Below are 22,866 nucleotides of genomic sequence, written 5' to 3'. Positions count from 1 at the left end.
AAAGACAGTAACACTTGTTTTTAAAATATATTGTTATTATTGTTGTAACCTTTATTAAATGGGGTGAGTAAACAATGACTGAATTTAAATATTTGGCTGAACTATCCCTTTAAATTACTATGTTAGCTATTGGCAAAACATTTTTAATTACCTTCAACAGTAGTCTAAAATAATGCCTGGGTAACTATTTGACTATAGGTTAACATTAACCAATCTCTTGCATGTGATTTCAGACAAAAAGGAAAGTTGTTTCAGAAGTGGAACAAGTTATATTTTAAGACAAACTGGTAACATTATACAATAAGGATCCATTTAGTTAACATTAGTTAACAACATACGTTAACGTGAACTAACAATGAACAATCCTTTTTCAGCATTTATTAATCTTAGTTAATGTTAATTTCAACATATAGTAATACATCTTTTTTTTAAATCAAAAGTTGTATGTTAATGCACTATGAACAAACATGAACTAATAATGAACAACTGTATTTTTATTAACTAGCATTTACAGAGATTAATAAATGCTGTAAAACATATACTGTTCATTGTTAGTTCATGATACATAATGCATCAACTCTTTTGGCCATCAGTACTGTAGTGATGAGTGACACTGTCCTTTAATGTGACTTGGCAAGAGATCCTCACCCAGAGAAAATTAAAGATTTAGATATCCAGGAAAGGACAATGCGAGGGGAGCAGATGGATTTTAATAGTCATAGAAATAGCTTTTGCTGGGTGGCAGACTCCAGGGAGATGGAGAAACACAAAGTCCAGCTGAAGCTTTGGCAGTGCAACATAGTCTTTTAGTTATCTGATATGACTTCCTCAACATACTTTCCCCCCATTCCTCGCTTTGCCTCTATCTCACTTTGGGCTAACCCTCTACAACAGACCATGTGACTGGACTTTGGCCTCTCTTGTAGAAAAGGAAACTCCTGCTAGGCTTCTAATATGAGTCACAATTCAGAGGGCACAGAGAGATAAACGACTGGTAGGAGCGGTGTATGCTCTGAACATTAGACATTCTTGACCAAAAAAAAAAAAAAAAAAAAAAAAAAGGAATACATCATTCAAATAGCGCTGGTTGGTCAGCCAGCATGCAGGCCTATCAGTGCAAGGATCAATCTGAGGACCTCCAATGAATCATCAGCAGGCTCATTTGCATAATTTCTTACAGGTCTTAAAGACCCTGGGAGGCTAAACAGCAAGGAGAATGAGACTGATTAAAAGTCTGCATTCACTTTCCAGCTATTAAGTTCTGGAAATTTCCAATGCACAGAATCCATCCCGTTCAATTTAAGAGTAAGCAGAGGAATTCTACTTCAAAGATCCTACAATTTAATTAGGAAGTGATGGCTATTTGGACAGCAGAAAAGACCAACAGGCCAAATATCACCCCAAAATCAAACAAAAAGAAATAATATATTATATTTTACAAAATGGAAGCCTTTTTAAAAAAAAAAAAAAAAAGCCTATTTTTAGGACTATTTGTGCATAGTGACATTATTTTCATGACAATTAAGATTGTCATTTACGTTATGTGAAAAAAAAAGAAAAACATTTATTTACATTGTAAATACTGCATATTGCTTATTTCACAAACTAAATAAATAAATAATTGTATCCGGATGGAATGATTTCCATAACCTATCTTCTGTTATCGAATGACAATCCTCATTTAGAATAGTGCTAAAAAAAATAACTCAAACGTAAAACAACTGAATGCATTAAATAAATGGGAATTGCGGGACATTTTTTTAATTGTCAAGAAAATAATTTCACAATACAAACAACCTTTTCCAGTGGTATCCTAAAACCAGGCTTAATTGTCTTTATGCAAAAATTATTTATATTTTTCTTTTGATTTTGGTCTGAAATATGACCAATCCATGAATTACCATGCCTCATTTTCTTTGTGAGATTCACCTGAGCAGCTCTTATTCAGTTGTTATTTTGTGGCTAGCAGGGACTCTCTTATAGAGACAAAATTGGAGGAGAGAAATCTAAAAGTAATGAATGGCTATTTCCACATTATGCCCTTACATACTCTGTACTGCAGTTCTTGTTAATGAAACATGGGCATTGAAAAAAAAACAACCCACTTCAGACCTTCCAAAGAGCAGCAGTACAGCTGCAAGACCATAAGTATATATATATATTTTTAATGTTGCTGCTTAAAAGCCCATACATGACCCCACAATTACATTGTTAAAAAGCAAATTGGTTGGCAATTAGAATTGTTTACTACCCCCCAATAAAAGGGGAAAATTGGCTACTTGCGGGGTCATTGGTAACTTGGTAGGCATGACTATGCAAAAGACTGGGGTACAGACTGATCTTTTTGGATTTACTTTCACAGCAAAGCAGTGTGACAGGGCGGAGGGCGGGGCCGGGTCGAGATTATACACACCCGGTCCCTTATCAGGCTAATTAAGCCTCTGAGAGGGATAAAGGCCGATTGCGGACGGTGGTGCGACAAGAGAGAGATCGTTTACGGACATTTCCGTCGTGTGTGTGTTTGTCTTTTGTTTAAGTTAATCATTAAAATATTGTTTATATCGCCAGGCCGGTTCTCACCTCCTCCTTTCCATTGAACTGCTTTATAAGCAGTTTTAGAGTAAACATTCAAAAGTTGTTTTAATGTCTCGTAAAAAAAATACATTTGAAATGTAAAATTCAAGAAATGGAACTGATTTAGGTTTGTCTTTTGAGACCATCTTTGAAAGAGGCCAAGTGATACACTTGTGAGGATCCTAGAGGAGCAGGGATGTAGTGGAGGCTAAACGCACGTAAACACCGTTTACGCACCTCCCAAAATTCGGAAATAGCGTTTACCCACCTCCAAAGTGGGTTTATCCACCTCTAAATTGCGTTTATCCACCTCTAAATAGATAGTTCCTAAGCCATTTTAAATTAAGCTTATGTCGTTTTAGTTTCATATTGTTCATTATTAGTTTCATAGGTTGTTAAACCTAAGACGAAGTCTTTCATAATGCGCTGCTGCCAGTGTTTCCCATGCGCGTGCATCGATATTGACTACTACCAGCTATATACAGCGTGCTGACCTCAAAAATCCAGCTGTATTCTAACAATAACTTAGCTCTCCTTATTAGCTAGGCTCCTTGCATGCTGGCTAATAAGTAATAACTGACAGTGCTGGACAGATTTATGCAGCGGTGTTCCATGACGGAGAGAGAGCGCGAGAGGTACGGGTGAGACAGAGAGAGAGAGAGAGAGAGAGAGAGAGAGAGAGGGACGAGCGAGAGGTAGCCTAGTGCTGGGCGAATGTGCTACGGCTCTCTGCAATCAAATATGATTTTAAATAGGCTTAGTAAAAAATAAAAAATAAATCGAAAATCAATGTGTGGCGATCAGCGTTGATATTGTGGCGGGCCGCAACAAATAAATGAACGTATGGGAAACCCTGGCTGCATTACTGTCAGTGTTGACCAATCAGCAGGAAGCAGCAGACTGCATCAAGATTCATCCGTCACTCACTAGCCCAAACGTCTCATGTAGAACCACTGTATATTATTTTGTGTTCAAAATGGAACTTATATTGTCTTTCTTCTGTTAATTACAGAAACTGAGTTTTCTTAAAATTAAAATATGTGGCACCAGATTCATTCTTCTGTCGTTAATCTGCACTATTTTACTATCTAATCTATTTTGATAATCAATTAGTCGGGTTGAGTCATTTTTTAAGACAAAAGTAAAAAATTCTTTGATTCCAGCTTGTTAAATGTGAATATGTTCTAGTATCTTCTCTCCTCTGTGACAGTAAACTGAATATCTTTGAGTTGTGGACAAAACGAGACATTTGAGGACATCATCCTCCTGGGCTTTTGGGAAACACTGATCCACATTGTTCTGACATATTATAGACCAAACAACTAATTGATTAATCGAGAAAATATTCAACAGATTAATCGACTATGAAAATAATCCCAAATCCCTAATCATTATGTACAAGCGCATTGCATTGGAAGCCCTGGATATAAGCCTCCCTCTCTATCTCTCTTAAATATTTTTGTTCTCTCTGTTTTGTCATTTAGTAAACTTTATAGATTTCAACCATATTATTCCTTCTTGGGTCTCTTTAACAAGAACTTAGATTAATGTATGAATTTAATAGTGATTGTGTGACCTATGATGAGGGAACAACCAGTGATACCCTTGGTAGTACCATCAAATGATAGCCTACAGCGATGTCATCAGGATACACATACACCGGTAGGCAGTGGCTCACCTTATTGGGTGACCACATCGTGGTCCACCAGAATTTATAGTTTACCCACCTCTTTTTTTACCACTACACCTCTGTAGAGGAGTGAAACCCTACAGAGTACAAGATAGAGGGGAGTATCCCTGGGGGTTTAGATAGAATACAATGTTGGATCTTTGCACTAGACCAGAGGTTTTCAATTGGTGAGGCGCGCCTCCCCTGGGGGGCACCAGAGAGCCACAGGGGAGGCACAGTGCAGGGAAAAAAAACATAATGGTTCACGTCTGTTCACATCTATCCTGCTAGCTTGCATGTTAATGAGCATGTTATGTATATGTGTGCCACTGTGTGTTATTTGCAAAGAGGTGCTAGCAAATGATAGCATGATACCCTGTAAGCTCCGGCGTCACATTGAGGCCAAGCTCTTGTCTGGTGGCCAAGCCAATGGAAATTAAAACAGAAAGAGTTTTGACAGAAAGCTGAAACAATTGCAAACACAAAAGAGAGTAATACAGACTTTTAGCTCTGTTAATAATAAGGTGACTTAAGCGTCATACTATACTTTACGTACTATAGGACTGAGTTTCCCCACCTCTCTCGTAAGGCTATAAGTCCTCATCCCCTTCACCTCCACTAACTTATGTGAGTGCGGGTTTTCCGCTTTGACCCTGCTTAAAAGCAAATTACCAATCAAGGCTGCAGGTGGAGGATGATTTACGTTTATTTCTTTCTACCGTGCAGCCCCGCATCGATCACCTGTGTACCCACTGATGTTGGGGCGATGAAAATGATGAGGCAAAATCGGCAATCAGATTTTTTTATAATTTTTTGCTTAAAGTAGGCCTATATGGAAGTGATTTTTACGCATTTGATTCTGTGACAAAACAGCGCTGTCCTTAACTGATGTTGTTTGATATCTGATGTTGATGTTTTCAAATTTGTATTGGCCTAAGTAGCCTAAAATCTCCAAAAATAGCTCTTATTCAATTGATATAACGTCAGTGGCCTGTGGCTGTTAATGAACATGTTTCCAGTTTAGTTATTTGATCGTCGAGGGTTATCTGTTCAGTGATCAGAAAATAGAGCTGTCCATCGTGATTTCATTCTATGTCTGATTTTGTTGGCTTTTTGTTTATTGGGCTGTTGAGAATACTTCGTTCAGATTTTTAACTGTGGAGGATTCTGTTCAGAAGGCTAATTTTAACAGTTTTTCAATTGCTTGAATGTGTTAAAAATGTGTTGCAAAGTATATGTTTACAATACGTTTTAAAAAGTAAGACAAACATGTTTGAAATGTTTTGAAAAAAAAATTACCTATTTCAAAATGAATACGAATTTAAAATGGAATGTTGATAGCTTTATAAAAAAGTTTTACTTAATAAAAATATAATCTATATTGATTAAACTCATTTTAAGGGGAACATAGCCTAAAGCAATACTAATAATAGTATTACTACTACTACTATTAGTAGTAGCCTAGTAGTTCAAATAATAATAGTCTAATTAGTGGTCGTGGTGGTGTTGGGGGGCACGGCTGTCTTCAAGTTCTCTAGGGGAGGCTCACTTTCCCCCAATTTGAAAACCCCTGCACTAGACTGTCCGAGTTGATTTGAAGTCTGTCCATGCCACTCCCAAACAAACCTTCTTGTGACGTTTAACTCGACTTAATGATTCTTTTAGGCCTCGTCCACATGAATACATTTTCGGTTGAAAACTATAAAAAAAAATGTTTTGCTACTTTTACAGCTCTCATTTACAATGGAATGGCGTTTACCTCCAACGAAAACAGATACTTTAGAAAACACTCTGTAGTGCCACATACATTGGAAAACAGTTAGGAAAATGAAAATGGAGATTCCACCTTACAATTCTGGTTCCTTATCAATTATTTTAGGTTTCGTCCACATTAATTCATGTTCGGTTAAAAAAATCAAATCGATTTTTGCTACATTTACAGCTCTTATTCACATTGGAATGGTGTTTTCCTTCACTGAAAACAGAGACAAAAATGCTCTATAGTATCACATACTTTGAAAAACTATGACATTAGGTAACAGAAAAGGAACTAGCGTGGATGTGACCTTAGTACTCTTGAGGAACCCCCTCATCCCCCCGCCTCCGTACAAAAACAAATCCAATTTTAACACAATAACACCCCGTCTACAACAGACACTAGAGGCACATCGTGTTGGGTAAAAGCTAACAGCTTCCTTTATAATCATTGATGCTGTCTACAGTAGATGCATCGCAATCTTCAATCTGCCTTCAGCTGAAAGATGAGAGCTATTCTATTGCCACATTCAGACTAAACCATTTTCTTTTGAAAATGCATTGATTTAGCTACATTTTCCCCTCTCATCCACACTGTAACAGAGTTTTCCTCCACCAAAAATTGAGACTTTCGAGAAGCATATCTTTTGGAAAATTATGATGTTAGAAAACTTAAAACAGAGATTTCAAAATTATCTGTAAATGCATTAGTGTGAACATGGCCAGACGTGCTGGAGACCTACTCTAGACTTCAAGAATATAATTTTGTTCCAGTGCTATTATTATTATTTTTGTTATTATTATTATTATCATTTTATAAAACTGGTTATGAATAAGAACCGGTGCTTGATTCCAAAGCCAATTAAAGAGGAAAAGATGGCCAAAGGTAAGAGACATTTTATGTGTTCTCATGTTCTTGCAATTCTCACTGGGTAATGCTATCACTAATGCTTTAACAGAATAATGGTGGAGAATTTTTAAATGCACACACTGACAAATTTAACAGCTGCACTCCAAGAGATAGGCTGTGTGCTTATGATTAAATGATAATGATTCTTTCCCAAAAGAGAATTGATTAGGGCAAGTCTGTTTTAATAGTCTCAACAACAGAGACATTTTGCTAAGATGTGAGGCAAAAAAAGAATAAAGCCTAAAGTCTGCATGACTGTCAAAAGCCAACAAAACTCTGGGAAAGAGACTGCTGTCAGAAAACAATGTGCAGAAAATAAAAATAAAAATCACAACTCAGCTAAAAAAATATGGGGTATCTTGACTTGAAAGTCTATTTTGGATACTTCAGTTCTCCAAGAGCGTGTGTGAAAGCCATACGAAACCTACCAGGCTTCAAATAGCTCCATCACATTAGATTTAAAATCTCATATCTCAGCTGTCTATGGCACACCCATGCCACTCAGCCTTGAATGCTTGCTTGTTAAAGAACATTTCATGGCGATGGAAGCTTGGTAACTTCAGGTAGTGATGCTTATGCTGTTTGATGCAAAGAACAGAAGATCTTACCAACGAGAGAACTGAACTTCCTGCAAGTTGGATTACTTTTACAAATTCAAGCAGTTTCTACTACATTTATGCATTACTATGGTCCTAGGGGTGGGCAGCAAGTCCAAAATCAGGTATGAATAATTTTATATAACAATACTGTAACATTATATGCAGGGTTAGCAAATAATAAATGAAAGTATTCTGGTCTGAATACTAAATACAGTCTCTTAAATGTATTCAGTAACATATTCCATTTCATCACATAAAAACAGTCACACGTTCAGAATACTTTTATAATACACATTTATAAACAGGGCTGGCCTGTGCTACAGGCTATACAGGTGGCAACCAAGGGCCCCGACGTGCCTGGGGGGCCCCTCGAACATATGCAATGTAAATGAACTAGTGATGGTTCATTCATGAACATGAATTAATTAATTGTTCATTATGAACAAATCTTTTATGTGACTCAGAAGAACGAGTAGTCTCATAGAGTGATTTATTAATTTTGTGTTGACTGCGCATGTGCATTGCGCAACCTCCATTTGATTGTTACGTGAAAACTGCATATGAGCTGTACAGGAAACAGAGATGATTTGTTCACCTTTCAACTCTTTTGGTCTGAGTCGTCCGTTCATTTGTCACATGACAGCCGTATACGCTATGCATTGCTCACACAGGAAACAGAAACTGTTAGTTCACCTCTCGAGTCAAAATGTCAGAGTTGTTCATTCTTTTGTCACGTGACAGCCGCATACGCTATTCACAAACGTCTGTCATGTGATAAAAGAACGAATGACTTGGAGAAGAAGACTCCAGAGGTGAACTAATAATTCTGTTTCACATAATTTGTCCGGGGCAACATTATACATCTGTCATGTTCTCTGTTGTCTTTTGTTTTTGTACTGTTATTTTGAAGTTTAGTTTAGTTCCTGTTTTCTGTTTGGTTTTTGTAGTCCTTTGTAGTTTCTTTTTATGATTGGTTTTCCCCTGATTAGTTCTCCTTCCCTGATTGTTCCCCAGGTGTTCCTTATTCCCTTGTTTGTTCCTTTTTGTATATAAGCCCTTTTAGTTTCCTTGTTCCCTGTTAGTTCTTGCATGTTTTTGGTTTGCTCTGTTTGGTTTTCTTTTATTCTTAGTTTTCTTTGTTTAGTAAATAAACGGTTGCATTTAGATCCTCTTTCTCTGCCTGATATGTCACAGAAGAACTAACCATCAAATATGGATCTAGCAGCTTTCTTTACGGAACTGGCCCAGGCAGATTTGACCATCCACGAGTACTCTCACTTCTTTTCCACTGTTGCCATCCACACCGGCTTCGACGACACATCCTTGAAGACCATCTACCGGCTCGGGCTACCAACACGCCGGCAGAGGGAATTGCCGGACTCCGGAGACCTCACGTGGAAGGAATATGTGAGTCTAATCTTGAAAGAACTCACTGCCGGGGAACCACCTCTCTCGATCCCGGTTTCCGCTTCTGGGCTTTCCGTGCCTGCCACGGCCAACGAGCCAGCGTTGCCAGCCTCGTCAGTCCCAGAGCCAGCGTTGCCAGCTTCGTCCGCCCGGAGGAGGAGGAGAAGAGGAAAGGCTTCTTCTCCCCAGTCTCCGCCTGCCACAGTCAGCGAGCCAGAGCCCACGCCTGCCACGGTCAGCGAGCCAGAGCCCACGCCAGCCACGGTCAGCGAGCCAGCGCCCACAGCCTCGACCGTCCCAGAGCCAGCGCCCGCAGCCTCGACCGTCCCAGACTTAGCACCAGCAGCCATGACCGTCCAAGAGCCAGCACCTCCCGAGCCTCCCAGGGCTCCACCTCTCAAGTCTCCTGAGTCTTCCAGGGCTCCGCCTCCCGAGTCTTCCTGGGCTCCGCCTCTCGAGTCTTCCAGGGCTTCTCTTCTCGAGCCTCCCAGGGCTCCGCCTCTCAAGCCTCTCGAGTCTTCCAGGGCTCCTCCCGAGCCTCCCAGGGCTCCGCCTCCCGAGTCTTCCAGGGCTCCGCCTCCCGAGTCTTCCAGGGCTCCGCCTCCCAGGGCTCCTCCTCCAGAGCCTCCCAGGGCTCCGCCTCCCAGGGCTCCTCCTCCAGAGCCTCCCAGGGCTCCCCCTTCAAGGGCTCCGCCTCCCGAGTCTCCCAGGGCTCCGCCTCCCGAGCCTCCCAGGGCTCCGCCTTCCAGGGCTCCGCCTCCCAGGGCTCCGCCTCCCAAGCCTCCTAGGGCTCTGCCTCCCAAGCATCTCGAGCCTTCCAGGGCTCCACCTCTCAAGCCTCTCGAGCCTTCCTGGGCTCCGCCTCTCAAGCTTCTCGAGCCTTGCAGGGCTCCGCCTCTCAAGTCTCTCGAGCTTCCCAGAGCTCCGCCTCCCGAGCTTCCCAGCGCTCCGCCTCCCGAGTCTTCTTGGGCTCCGCCTCTCGAGCCTTCCAGGGCTCCGCCTCTCGAGCCTTCCAGGGCTCCGCCTCCAGAGCCTCTCGAGTCTTCCACGGCCCTTCTCCCGGGGCCTCCTATGGCTCCACCTCCAGACCCTCCTACGGCTCCGCCTCCCGAGCCTCCTACAGCTCTGCTCCCAGAGACTCCAGAGCTTGCTAGGGCTCCACCTCTCGAGCATCCTATGGCCCCACCTCTCGAGCATCCTACGGCACCGCCTCCCGAGCCTCCTACGGCTCCGCCTCCCAAGCCTCCTACGGCTGCGGCTCCGCCTCCCGAGCCTCCTACAGCTCTGCTCCCAGAGCCTCCTACGGCTCTGCGCCCAGAGACCTCCAGAGCCTTCTAGGGCTCCGCCTCTAGAGCGTCCTACGGCTCTGCCTCCTGAGCCTCCCTCAGCTCCGCCTCCAGAGCCTCCTTCAGCTCCACCTCCTGAGCCTTCCGAGCCTCTCCCGGCTCCGCCTCCTGAACCTCCCTCGGTTCTGCCTCCTGAGCCTCCCCCGGCTCCACCTCCCGACCCTCCTACGGCTCCGCCTCCAGAGCCTCCTTCAGTTCCACCTCCTGAGCCTCCCCCGACTCCGCCTCCAGTGGCTCCCTCGGTTCTGCCTCCTGAGCCTCCCGAGCCTCTCCCGGCTCCGCCTCCTGAACCTCCCTCGGTTCTGCCGCCTGAGCCTCCCCCGGCTGCAACCTCCCGACCCTCCTACGGCTCCGCCTCCAGAGCCTCCTTCAGTTCCACCTCCTGAGCCTCCCCCGGCTCCGCCTCCATTGGCTCCTTCGGCTCCACCTCCTGAGCCTCCCAAGCCTCTCCCAGCTCCGCCTCCTGAACCTCCCTCGGTTCTGCCTCCTGAGCCTCCCCCGGCTCCACCTCCCGACCCTCCTATGGCTCCGCCTCCAGAGCCTCCTTCAGTTCCACCTCCTGAGCCTCCCCCGGCTCCGCCTCCAGTGGCTCCCACGGCTCCGCCTCCTGAGCCTCCCATGGCTCCGCCTCCTGAGCCTCCCTCAGCTCCGCCTCCTGAGCCTCCCACGGCTCCGCCTCCCTCTGCTCTGCCTCCAGAGCCTTCCAGGTCACTGCCTCTAGAGCCTCCTACGGCGCCACCTCCCTCGGCTCCGCCTCCTGGGCCTACCACGGTTCCGCCTCCCAGGCCTCCTGACCCGGCCCCTGTCCTGTGGCCTCCTCCCAGGCCTCCTGACCCTGATCCCGTCCTGTGGCCTCCTGACCCGGTCCCTGTCCTGTGGCCTCCTACCAGGCCCTCCGACCCAGTCCCTGTCCTGTGGCCTCCTCCCAGGCCCCCCGACCCAGTCCCTGTCCTGTGGCCTCCTCCCAGGCCTCCTGACTCGGTCCCTGTCCTGTGGCCTCCTCCCAGGCCCCCTGACCCAGTCCCTGTCCTGTGGCCTCCTCCCAGGCCCCCTGACCCAGTCCCTGTCCTGTGGCCTCCTCCCAGGCCTCCTGACCCAGTCCCCGTCCTGTGGCCTCCTTCCAGGCCCCCTGACCCAGTCCCTGTCCTGTGGCCTCCTTCCAGGCCCCCTGACCCAGTCCCTGTCCTGTGGACTGCCTGTTTGCCCCCTGTGCCCCCTTGGACTGCCTATTTGCCCCCTGTGCCCCCTTGGACTGCCTGTTTGCCCCCTTGGACAATTTGTTTTTTGTTTTTCTTGGTTTTTTTTTTTTTTTTTTTTTTTGTTGCTTTTTTGGAGCGTCTGGAATCCGCTCCTTAAAGCGGGGGCTCTGTCATGTTCTCTGTTGTCTTTTGTTTTTGTACTGTTATTTTGAAGTTTAGTTTAGTTCCTGTTTTCTGTTTGGTTTTTGTAGTCCTTTGTAGTTTCTTTTTATGATTGGTTTTCCCCTGATTAGTTCTCCTTCCCTGATTGTTCCCCAGGTGTTCCTTATTCCCTTGTTTGTTCCTTTTTGTATATAAGCCCTTTTAGTTTCCTTGTTCCTGTTAGTTCTTGCATGTTTTTGGTTTGCTCTGTGCCAGGTTTTCAGTGCTTTTCTTTTATTCTTAGTTTTCTTTGTTTAGTAAATAAACGGTTGCATTTAGATCCTCTTTCTCTGCCTGATATGTCACAACATCTTTCCTTACTGGGACTACAACCAAAGTTTGCGTAAAAAGTAGACATGTTGGGGGAGATATGGCTATTAAAAATTAATTTAATTCTGCTCAAATGGTGGTGGCGTAGTGGGCTAAATCACATAACTGTTAATCAGAAGGTTGCTGGTTCGATCCCCACAACCACCACCATTGTGTCCTTGAGCTAGGCACTTAACTCCAGGTTGCTCAGGGGGGATTGTCCCTGTAATAAGTGCACTGTAAGTCGCTTTGGATAAAAGCCTCTGCCAAATGCATGAATGTAAATGCAAATGAACGAAATGAATGAAATGACGATTAAAGATTTATTTATTTTTGCTGAACGAGACAGTAAAATAATCCGATCTTCCCATCACTAAAATGAACCAGTCATAAGATTATGAGACACTGATGACTTTCATTTTGAAATTCTATCATACACAAACTCAGAAGAATGTGCAACATGCATGGACCTGATCATTTATCATACAAATCACAATGACAGCTACAACTAAAAACATCCCATTAATTATGAAATGAGTTCTGAATAGTCACAAAATGACAAAAACTAAAAGTTCTAACAAATAAAATTGGCAATCAGTACACACTAATTTGCACAATTATTTCATAACACAAAGCATTGCTGGGAACTGGAGCGCAGCTTCTTATAGCAATATTATTAGACACAGATCGCACACCTTGCTGATTAATGGGTAAGCCTGACAGAAACAGCAAATAAGTTATGAAAAATATTGCTTTTAGCTATTTAAGTCTTTGAAGCTTATTTTGTGTGAAGTATAGCAGAAACAGCGCTTGTCAAATCATTAGGGCTTTTCACGTTTTCTCAAGAATAATCCGCTGGGGGGCCTGGGTGGGAACTGTCGTTACGAGATGTTGTGTCCCTCCTGCCACAGCACTACACCTACCACTGTAAACAGCGTGCCCTATTCTCGGCTCCTCAGTGCAAAATCCTGACTGACAGATGCTGCCCCGCTTCCCTTTATACCCATATATCTGTGGCATGCATATTCTGTCTGCCAATATGACATTGGCCTTTTCAAGTTCAGAGGTACGTTTGGTGTCCCAAGAAGACCCCTTGTGTCACTTCATTTGACACAACGTCTCATTCCCTCCCTCAGGGAATGGAGGTTACGACAGTAACCATGATGGTTTCTTTAAACTAGTTGTGGAGTTTAACACTAATGTTTTTTCTTTATGGAAGGTCGAAGGAAAACAGAAGGCACTTTGTGGTCACTATAATATTTCAGCCACTTTCCGACATGTAAGAAAAGGCTGTCCATTGTAGTTACCAAGCAGGGTTATTTATAAATATTCAGAATGGCATTTTAAATTTTCTTTTTACTATTTTTTACATTTTAATCTCCTTCTTAACACATTTAATTTAACCTTAAATGATGAATACATTTTGACACAAAATTAGTTAAGAAATGCAAATTAACCATATTTATTTTCGAAATGATAACTGGATGCCTCTTGCAGAAATGAAACAAAATAGGGATGTCTTGTGACAACAATATAGTTTATGAATGATTATAACTCAGCTTATCTCAATTATTACTGACACTATTTTTATTTTTGAGTGCTTTTAATTAATTTACTCTTCCTTTGTTTTTGTTTTAGTTTTATTGTTATTTTATATTTTTTGTGAATTACTTCGAACATTTACATTTAAGTATTTGGTAGATGCTTTTATTCAAAGCGACTTACAGTGCATTCAGGGTATTAATTTTATCAGTTTGTATGTTCCCTAAGAATTAAACCCATGATCTTGGTGCTGCTAGCGTCATGCTCTACCAGTTAAGCTACAGGAACCCCTTATTTAAAAAAAAAAAAAGAAAATAAATTAAAAAAAAATCAAAAAGAAAATAAATAAGATGTTATTTAAAAAGTGAGCTATAAATATTAAAATACCTGCTTTACAATATGTGTCACAATGAAGAAGCCACCCATTTGTCTATAAGCCATCAAATTTACAGTACTTATATACACTTTTTCTGTTGTTGTTTTGGAACACCTCTGAACTACTTCAAGTCATTTTCCCTATCTCATTCTTTGTAGTATTTTCTCCCATATTTCACCTATTCATATTATTGTAATTTCTAACTGCTATTTCTCAACAGACCTACATTCAGCAAGTTTCCGCTGCAATGTAAAAAATATCCGTAATTTTATCGTTAAAAGACTGTTTTTGCAGATTTTTACAGTTTCAGAAGGTTGAAGTATTAAGTTTATATTATTGAAGAATAATTCAATTATATAATTGAATGCACCATAAAATATACAGTCATCAAAATTACATCCCGTAAAGCCTGAAGCATGGTTACCATATTTTTTACAGTGAATTTCTGGCAACCACAGCTGCCAGTTTTTTACCTTAAATTTAACAGGATTTATTTTTTTATTTTTTTATAGTGTGTGGACGTGACTCACCAAATGCTTATAGAGAGCAGTCAGTGTTTACACTGCAAATCCCGGCACAAATGTGATGTCTGCAGTTACATAAATGTTTTTGAACCAGCAATTACAATCCCTGGAAATAATTTACCATGCCCTCAAAAGTTATATTTGTGTAAAAATGTTGCAGGCTTTATTAATATTGGTGCATAGCTGACAGCGGGCTGATTATTAAGACAACAGTGTGCCAGTGCAGTTGCCAGATATTCAATATCGGAATCAACATACATAAATATGACATAATCTAGTGTCCACTGTTTATTTTTTAAGTATCCCAAAATCCAATACCTGCGATTCTATAATTTACCTGTGAATTTGTGTTTTAAAATTTGTTTTGAAAGCAAAAACAACAAAAGCGCTGCAACTGCTCTGGGGAAGAGAAAGCGAGAGGACACGTGTGCAGTATATGAAATTAATTTCTGTAACATAATAAAATGTGGAAAATGATACCCTATGATACCAGCTCACTAGGTTTTGGAACAGCTAACAGAGTCATCATCAAACTTAATGTGTGAAACTCCAGAATTTGACCCAAGAAGACAACAGCTAGCTTCTCAATTATTCAGAAGACAAAAAGGAGGCTCGATAATCTGTGCATGTCTAAGACTGAGAAAAACAGAGAGTGTTTATATGAGAAAGGCACAAAAGGAGTGAGAACATCTTTAAGGGAGCTAAAGAGTGTGTAAGACTGAGCTGAAATCAATGGCTGGTAGATGAGGAAATCTGGAGTGAATTTCCCTAATGGCACTCTTATTACAAGGGGCTCTTTAGCTTGACCCCTTTCCCTCGGCTTGAAGAGTCGGAGCAGAGGCCTGGCTCATTTGCACGAGAATCTGGGTTGATTGCTGTGAATTTCGCTGGGAGACAGCAAACAGAAAGGTCGAGTTTCTACAAATAAAGTCTGAAGTTGGACTTTAGGACAGGTATGTGTGGGCAAAGGTTGGCAAATGAAAAAAAAAATGTTAGGCTCTTTACCTTAGTGCTATCCCACTCTTGACTCTTTATCTGAGTGTGAATGAGCTCGTAAGAAGGCTCCATGGCATCCGTGGCAGGTTTGTGATAGCCAGGGATGACGTTGTACAGCTGGAAACCAAATGTCACCAACCAGCTGTTGACATCTGTTGGAAGAGAACTGCTATGATTTAAATACTAACAATAGAGAAACAGGTACATACAAGTCCTTGCTTATATTATTATTAACCTTTATTTATCCAGGTAAACTGTTTGAGAATATTCTTTCTATTGCTTTTTTCTTTTTTTCCTTCTTCTAATTTTTTGACATTTCAGTGGTCAAATGGTGCCAAAATGGGATTTGTTTTAAATCAGGACAAATGCCAGTTGAGTTACTTCTTGAAATAAGCTCCAGTCATTAGAAATCTAGTATCAATGACTGGAATAAATATGATTAATCCTCAACAGCAAGCGGCAACTCTTCAAAGAAAAATCCTTTATCCACACAAAGAACTGATAAAACTTCCATCAAGCAAGTAAGAAATCCCAAAATGTTGAAGATATGCCTGGTGCACTACACCAAATACCTTACCCTTTCTACAATCCTCAGAAGATTGTGTATTTATAATGTTGGCATGGGTATCAAATGCTATCAAATTAAAAGATACAGACAGAATGAATCTTACCAAAGATTTTCCTTTTACATCAAACACATTAGTCATGGACAGTAGAACATTACTGTAGCAATAAAGCACACATTGATGACTGTTCTTTATTTAAGGCTATGTCACACAACAGAGCTGTTTTAAATACAAATGTGATTAAAGACAATAAAAGGGCATATTTCAGGTAGGCATGGAAATGTCAAAGGCATCAATCATGAGGAGATGGGCCCACTCGGGTATAGTACATCTAATATTCAACAGTATCTTTAGATTCACTTATTCAAGGCTAGCTTTAATGATGAAGGGTAAAACATAGAGGCTAAATGTTTAGCTGAGCATGAAATGCAGTGGTACACAATAATATTAGCACACAGATGGTAGTAACGGATTACATGTAAGGCTGTCAATCTATAATATTTTTTTGCAAATTACTTACATAATATGCCTTAAGTTGATTAAATTAATCGCAATTAATCACATATAAAATTAGCAGAGAAATAGATATATATAATTATAATATATGTATGATTGTATAATATAATTATTAAAAAATGAAAAATAATTATATTGAAATAATTATAAATTTAATATAAACAATAACTATAATTATTCAAACAATTAAAAAAATTAAAGACACGTCTATGTACCTGTGTGTCAGATGGACACTTTTGGAATGTCTCACTTTGATTGCATTGCGTCATAAACTGCATTTGTAGGACACTCTGCCAAGTTAAAAAATGTCTCCAGACACCAAGATTGGGATTTGCGATCTGTTCATGGTTGACTGTGTGGTACCTTTTTTGTGTGTGTGATGCCAGGTACATAAAAACAAATTTTTCTGTGTACACCTTTAAAAACTTGATGAGGACACCAGCATTGTGTGCTTTGGACCAGCATCCAAAACCCAACATATTCATTGGCCTCATTTAATTCCCAGTAAATGTATTTTATGTTTTACCATCAATAATCATTAAACACTATAAATGCATAGTGCCACTGCAAGAATCCTACTTTTGCATACTGGTGATTATATGCTCTAATATAAACATAATTCTTTTATTCTCATTCAGTGGTAGCAAGGGCATGAAATAATGCTTGATTTTAGTCAAAGCAGCAGAGTACTTGCAGCAGTGTACTTGCCCTGTCATAGACAATAAATGTGCCTGTAATATTTTGTTTTCTTCAACTAAGGCTTATATATTGTTTTCAAATGGATAGAAAGAGATGTAGCCCCTGGCTCCTAGATCCATGGATAACTTTGTGCTAACACTGGGGAGCTGGGAAGCAAAGACTGATGGGATATTCAGAGAACAACCAGAATGAAGAACAAAAGGGACTTTGCTGTGCTGTCATTGTTTCCAAGGAGTCTATACGGGGCCTGGAATAGTTGGGCCTAGATGGAAAACCTAAAACATAATGCATGGAGGATTCTAGCGGTACAACCATGCTAGTTTGTGATTTTGATTCTTGATGGTAAAAAGTAATAGTGAAATTATTTATGGCTATTATGCAGTTAGTTCTGGTTCTTGTATTTGACTTGTCAAGCAGAGTTTCAAGAAATTAATTATACCAGCACTGGGACACTTATAACACTCTGCTTGTCTGTGTTATCCAAATAGAGCTGGAAATTTTGATTCATCATTCATTTTGAATTTGTTCACGATCCGTTCAGTGACTATTTCTGCCGATTTCATCTTTATATCAGTAGGTGATGACACATTAGCACATTTTATGTTGTGAACGAGTCATTAAAAATTGACTTAACGGATTAATTAAACACTGAGACGTTCATGACCAAAATAATGGAATTTAACGACAACTGTTAGTTCATTTAAAAGATGTGTTCAAAAACAATGATTAATTTACAAACTATCACCACTAGTTCAAAACCAGAGAAGGAGCGCAGTACAGAGAGCACAATGTGGTTAATGCGTTTGCTTCTTTTGGAAAAATTATTTCTGGCCAATTTTTGTTTGAAAATGGAAGTTATTAAATATTATTTACTTGTTTACTGTTGCAAAAAAAGCAATATCACACTTGCAATCATGCTGTTGGTCTGAATCTTAGCATGGCTGAGATTACCTGTGTTCTCGTGCTTACAGCTAAAGTGGAAATAACACAACTGAAGTAGTAAGTCATAAGTCATACCTGTCATGTAGCAGTTGGTTTCTTGGGTGTTGCCCAGGGGGTTGTTGTTCTTGAACATGTAAAGGTTGAAGGGCACGATGTTGTTGCTGTTAAGTCTCTTCCAGATATCATGATCAGGAGTGGTCCATCGGCCTGCAAGAACATCATAATCTCTCCGGCCCATGTGCACAAGCCTTGTAAGGGGCTCATAAAGGCCACCTTGGTAACCTATGACTAGCTGGAAGCTGGGGTTGGAGTCCAAATACACCTCTCCAAAAGCTGTATGAAGGATCTGCTTGATCATGAGACCTGCACCACTGAAAACAGCCAACGGCGTGCCGATGTTGTCACAGGCGACATAGAACTCGTCCCCGCTGCTCAACTCCATGGCAAAGAGGTGTCCTTGTAGATCATAGTAGAGTGATGTAATCTCTGAACTTGAGTGATTGTACAAGTGGGTGACTCTGGTAGGACTGGACAAGTCGGCATAGAAGTATTGAAGGTGGTAGCCTTGGCTACTTCTACTGGATACTCTTCGTCCCAAACCATCATATCGGTACTTAATGGTCCATCCGCTAACTTTGTTGTAGGTTTTAACCAGCAACCCAGCTGAGTTATATTCAAAGAAATCGTTGCCTCTTTGTCTGAGGAATCCATCCTCATCCAACCAGTACTGCATGTCACCTAATCGTGTAATGCGATCCTGTATGTCATAGCGTAGTGGCGTAAGTCTGGCACTATTACCAGGGCTAAGAAGGTGCAAATTTCCATTCAGGTCATAACTGTATCGCCAGAGAGGCTTATCATTGATGGATACAACTTGGAGTTGGCCATCAGCATCATACTCGTAAGCATAACGAGTGGTATTTGCATAGGGCCCTACCTTTAGCTCCTTGGCCACGACTCGCCCCATGTTATCATATTGCACCATCATCCAGTACATTAGCGAACGGAAAATCTCATACTGCACCTCTTTAACTCGTCCATAAGCATCAAAGTGTTTGGTGTGGGTCATGACAGCTGTGGTAATGATCTGGTTAATGTCGTAATAGATGACTCCAAACTTGCCAAACTGCTCCGTCTTGCCTGAGACGTCATCATAGCGGTAGAGGTCAATGGGCAATGGTGTTTCATTGATGACTGCTTGCATGCTGGTTACCCGAAAACTGTTGTCATAGTTGTAGTCAAACCGGGCATTTACCATGCCCTCCTCACTGAATCGAAAGATTTGTCTGTCGATAAGTGGTCCAATCTGCCTGTAGCGGATGGTGCACGCAAAGCCTTCGGTTTGAAGGCCCACGGTTTTCAGCATGCCAGCAGATTCATCATAAGAAAAGGCTATTCGTGTAGTATCATAAAGAATTTCTAGAAGACGGGAGAGTTTCCCGTACTTATAGATGACTCTTCGCCCTGTTCCCTGGTGGATGGTCTGCAAAAGCAGTCCATCTTCACTGTAATCTTGCAAAACTGTGGCGTTGCCCTCAGGTGGCCTGTATATGTTTCTGTAATAGCCAATAGAACGGGTGGTCTCCAGAGTCTGCCTGGCCACATTGGGCATGGTTACTGAAGAGAGGCGGTCATTCTTGTCAAAATCAAAGATGTATTGTCTCTGGCTGTACAGAAGTAGTACCATGGACTGCCAAAGGAAAATGACAGAAAGTTGCTCAGTATGGCTGATTCAATGAAGCATAGTAATTACCAACACATACTGAGAGCACTTCAAACAGTTAAATGTAAATTCTCCGCCCAATTAATTTGAAGGTCACTACGATCCCAGTAGTTACATTACACCACATTACTAATGGCACAACAAACTGTAGAGTGTCACAGAATTACATCAGGGTGCATAAAAATTACAAATAAGCTTAATGCTGCTCCACAACACTAACTGAAAAATGAAGAAGTGCAAAATCTCATGAAATGAAAATAAAGTTCTCATACCCCTGCACCCAAAAACATTAGGCGATGTCAATAGGAGGATATTCTAGCATTTAAGCAGATCATCTTATTTTTTACTGAAGCTATTGATCTTGCCAACACATTGACATTTTAGAATGGTGAGTTTAAGGCCTATAATCAGTCATTTAAAAACCATCTATTTCGAGGTCAGCATCTCCAGTGCATAAATGCAATAAACAGCTGCCATTTTTTTTAATTAGGCAACATGAAACCAAAGAATCACAGTTCATACATTTCTCTGATATTGATTTTTATTAACAAGACAGTGACATTTTATCACAGTCATATTTTAAGCCGTGTGCTGTAACAAATCATAATGCAAGCTGTGACAGGGTTCATCGCAGAAGCAAGCAAGGTTAAAGTTTATTAATGTCCCAATTAATTAATTTCCAGCTTTCTAATAGAACAGAACTAGCATTTCTTTGACATGATAAAAGATGTTTACCTTTTCAAGGTATGTATAGTTCCATGACTTTCCATCTGCAAATATCTTTGATGTGATTCTGCCTTTTAGGTCATATTCCATTCGGACCGACATAGTGCCCCTCTGAATACCAGCAATGTGGCCGCCTGCTGAATAAGTGACATTGACACCATTCAGTCGACTGCTTGGAGCCCACAATGTAGGTCTTCCAGCATGGTCATAGTGGATCCTCAAGGTGAACTTTCTGTGGTCATCATAGACTTTCTCTGTCCTGGTTATACGATCAAAATCCATGGATAACAAGTTCCTGTTATGAACCTATGCAAAACAGATATAAGGATACATAGGCAGATTAGTTTCCAAAACTTAGCATGGATCTGGTAGAGTGCAGAGTCTTCACAAACTGATTACATTTTACTCCAATTATTTTCAATTTAAATATTATAACCATATATCTGGAGTGCACGTTTAACTGATCCATTACTTTGTTTTCTGCAATAAGAATGTGAAGAATGAGGGAAGTCCTCTGATCTCTAAAATCATTCACAGTGTGTTTAAGTAAGAAATTCATGAGGGACAGATAACTTTCATTGTATTAGTAGTATGAGGAAATCATTGACACTTTTGAGAAGCAGATGAAGTTCAAAGCTTACCATACTTTTAAATTACGTCACACTGAAATTTTGGATCAGTTTGAATGTGCAGGGCCCTCTAAACCCGGCGCATGCTGAGAACAAAGCTAAGAACTAGTCCTGCATGGGCAGTAAACCCAAAGCCACACAGGGGTAAGACCAGGGGGTGAACAAGGATTTAGAGATTCAGGATTTTTATAGCTTCAACCCATAATAAAGCAAGGAATATTCAATAAGAAATCTTCATTTCCATTGAATTTATGAATGTGTCTTAGTAAATTATCTATTGGCCATCCAGCCAAATAGATAATGGCATTATTTTGCAATGACTATTTTCTGCACTGATTTTGGGAGATATTTGCAGAATTCAGTGGAATGGATTTTAACTAAATGTGTTACACAGAGCTTTAAGTTCTATATTCTTACAGCTGAAATTATAATTAATTTAGCTAAAATATTTAACATAAAAACATGCAATGGGTAAGAGATCTATGGATGTCTGTTTATTTTAATATGGGCCTGCTTTTTCAACAAAGCATGATTCTAAACCTTGCATTAATGATACTAAGTTCTACATGGTGCAAGCTGATAGGTACTTTAAACATGTTATCTGTTAGCCAATCAACTTGCGTATTCTCTCTTTATTTAACATTTAAACTGCCTCAGCTGTTCGCAGGTTAGCCTGTTTCACAGTAGCATGCAACAAAACTTTTCTCTCTGAAACCATCCTCCTCCTCAGCACCACTTGTCTATATCTGCTTCATGGGGATTGGGGAGTTCTTAGTTCAGTAATCAGGGCACAGGGCAGTGAGTCTGTAATTTTTAGGGCTGTCTCAATCGCAAAACCATTTCAGGGTACTGAAACGTTAGCTCCCTAACAAAATTCCACAAAATCTAGAAAAATCCAGGGAGCATCGTTGTAAAAATATATGATGTCAAAGCACTTATTTTCTCTTTAAACCATATGCTGTTTGTAATGTCTTTTATCCATAATTACAATGAAAGGGAAACCATATTTTAAATATTAGTGTTGTTAAAATGCACTCCTTTATATTTGTATTTATTTATTTAATGTAATTTAACTTTCGTAATAACAATGTATGTTTAAATTTCTTTAATGAAAATAAATGATTGTGTCATGTCATACAGCGATGGTGCTGATTAATAACAGCTGCACTTGAATGCCTCGTTAGCAGGCATTCAAGTTGAGTCATAAGTGTCCCAAAGTTCAGTGGTACCCTTGCCAGTGTGCGAATTCATGTTCACGACTGATTCACGACATAGGGAGCTGATTGAGACGCAACCTATGTCTAATTGACTTGCTTGATGCATGCTCGATACAGCATGTCTTACATATGTGCCATTGTGCAGCACTGTGTCTTATATTCATTATTATAACAATTATCCACATTTTAGAATATTTTAGACACATGAGTAGTTATGTCCAAAATTTTGACTTGTAGTTTACGATTCAATTTCTAAATTTGCCTTAAGAACCAGCTGTTCATTTTCAGGCACATCATTTTGTGTTTTTTTTTTTGTGGCAACAGGGTTGAATGAGCATTGCTTAAGTAACCATCTGGTAGTTTGTGCCAAACTGTTTTAAAAGTATATGATTTAACCGATAACTTCCCCATTCTCTACTCCATGTAATGCCTTCTTGATTA

At 40.7% G+C, this 22,866-nt stretch overlaps 1 protein-coding gene across 2 annotated transcripts in view; it reads right to left on the bottom strand.

The window, feature by feature from the left end:
* The window catches only part of LOC127629619 (teneurin-4-like), a 410,961-nt gene that overhangs the window by 5,330 nt on the left and 382,765 nt on the right, over positions 1-22,866 (bottom strand). For both annotated transcript variants that reach the window (XM_052106743.1, XM_052106742.1), the window contains 3 exons: positions 20,589-20,885; positions 18,206-19,820; positions 15,417-15,559 (listed from right to left, as the gene is read on the bottom strand). In XM_052106743.1, coding sequence (XP_051962703.1) covers positions 15,417-15,559; positions 18,206-19,820; positions 20,589-20,885 — 2,055 coding nt within the window. The remainder of the gene's footprint in view (positions 1-15,416; positions 15,560-18,205; positions 19,821-20,588; positions 20,886-22,866) is intronic.

This window comes from Xyrauchen texanus, chromosome 36, assembly GCF_025860055.1.
Source record: "Xyrauchen texanus isolate HMW12.3.18 chromosome 36, RBS_HiC_50CHRs, whole genome shotgun sequence".
NCBI classification, from domain to species: Eukaryota; Metazoa; Chordata; class Actinopteri; order Cypriniformes; family Catostomidae; genus Xyrauchen; species Xyrauchen texanus.
Note: the sequence above shows the minus strand (reverse complement) of the source record. Positions and strands in the feature narration are given on the sequence as shown.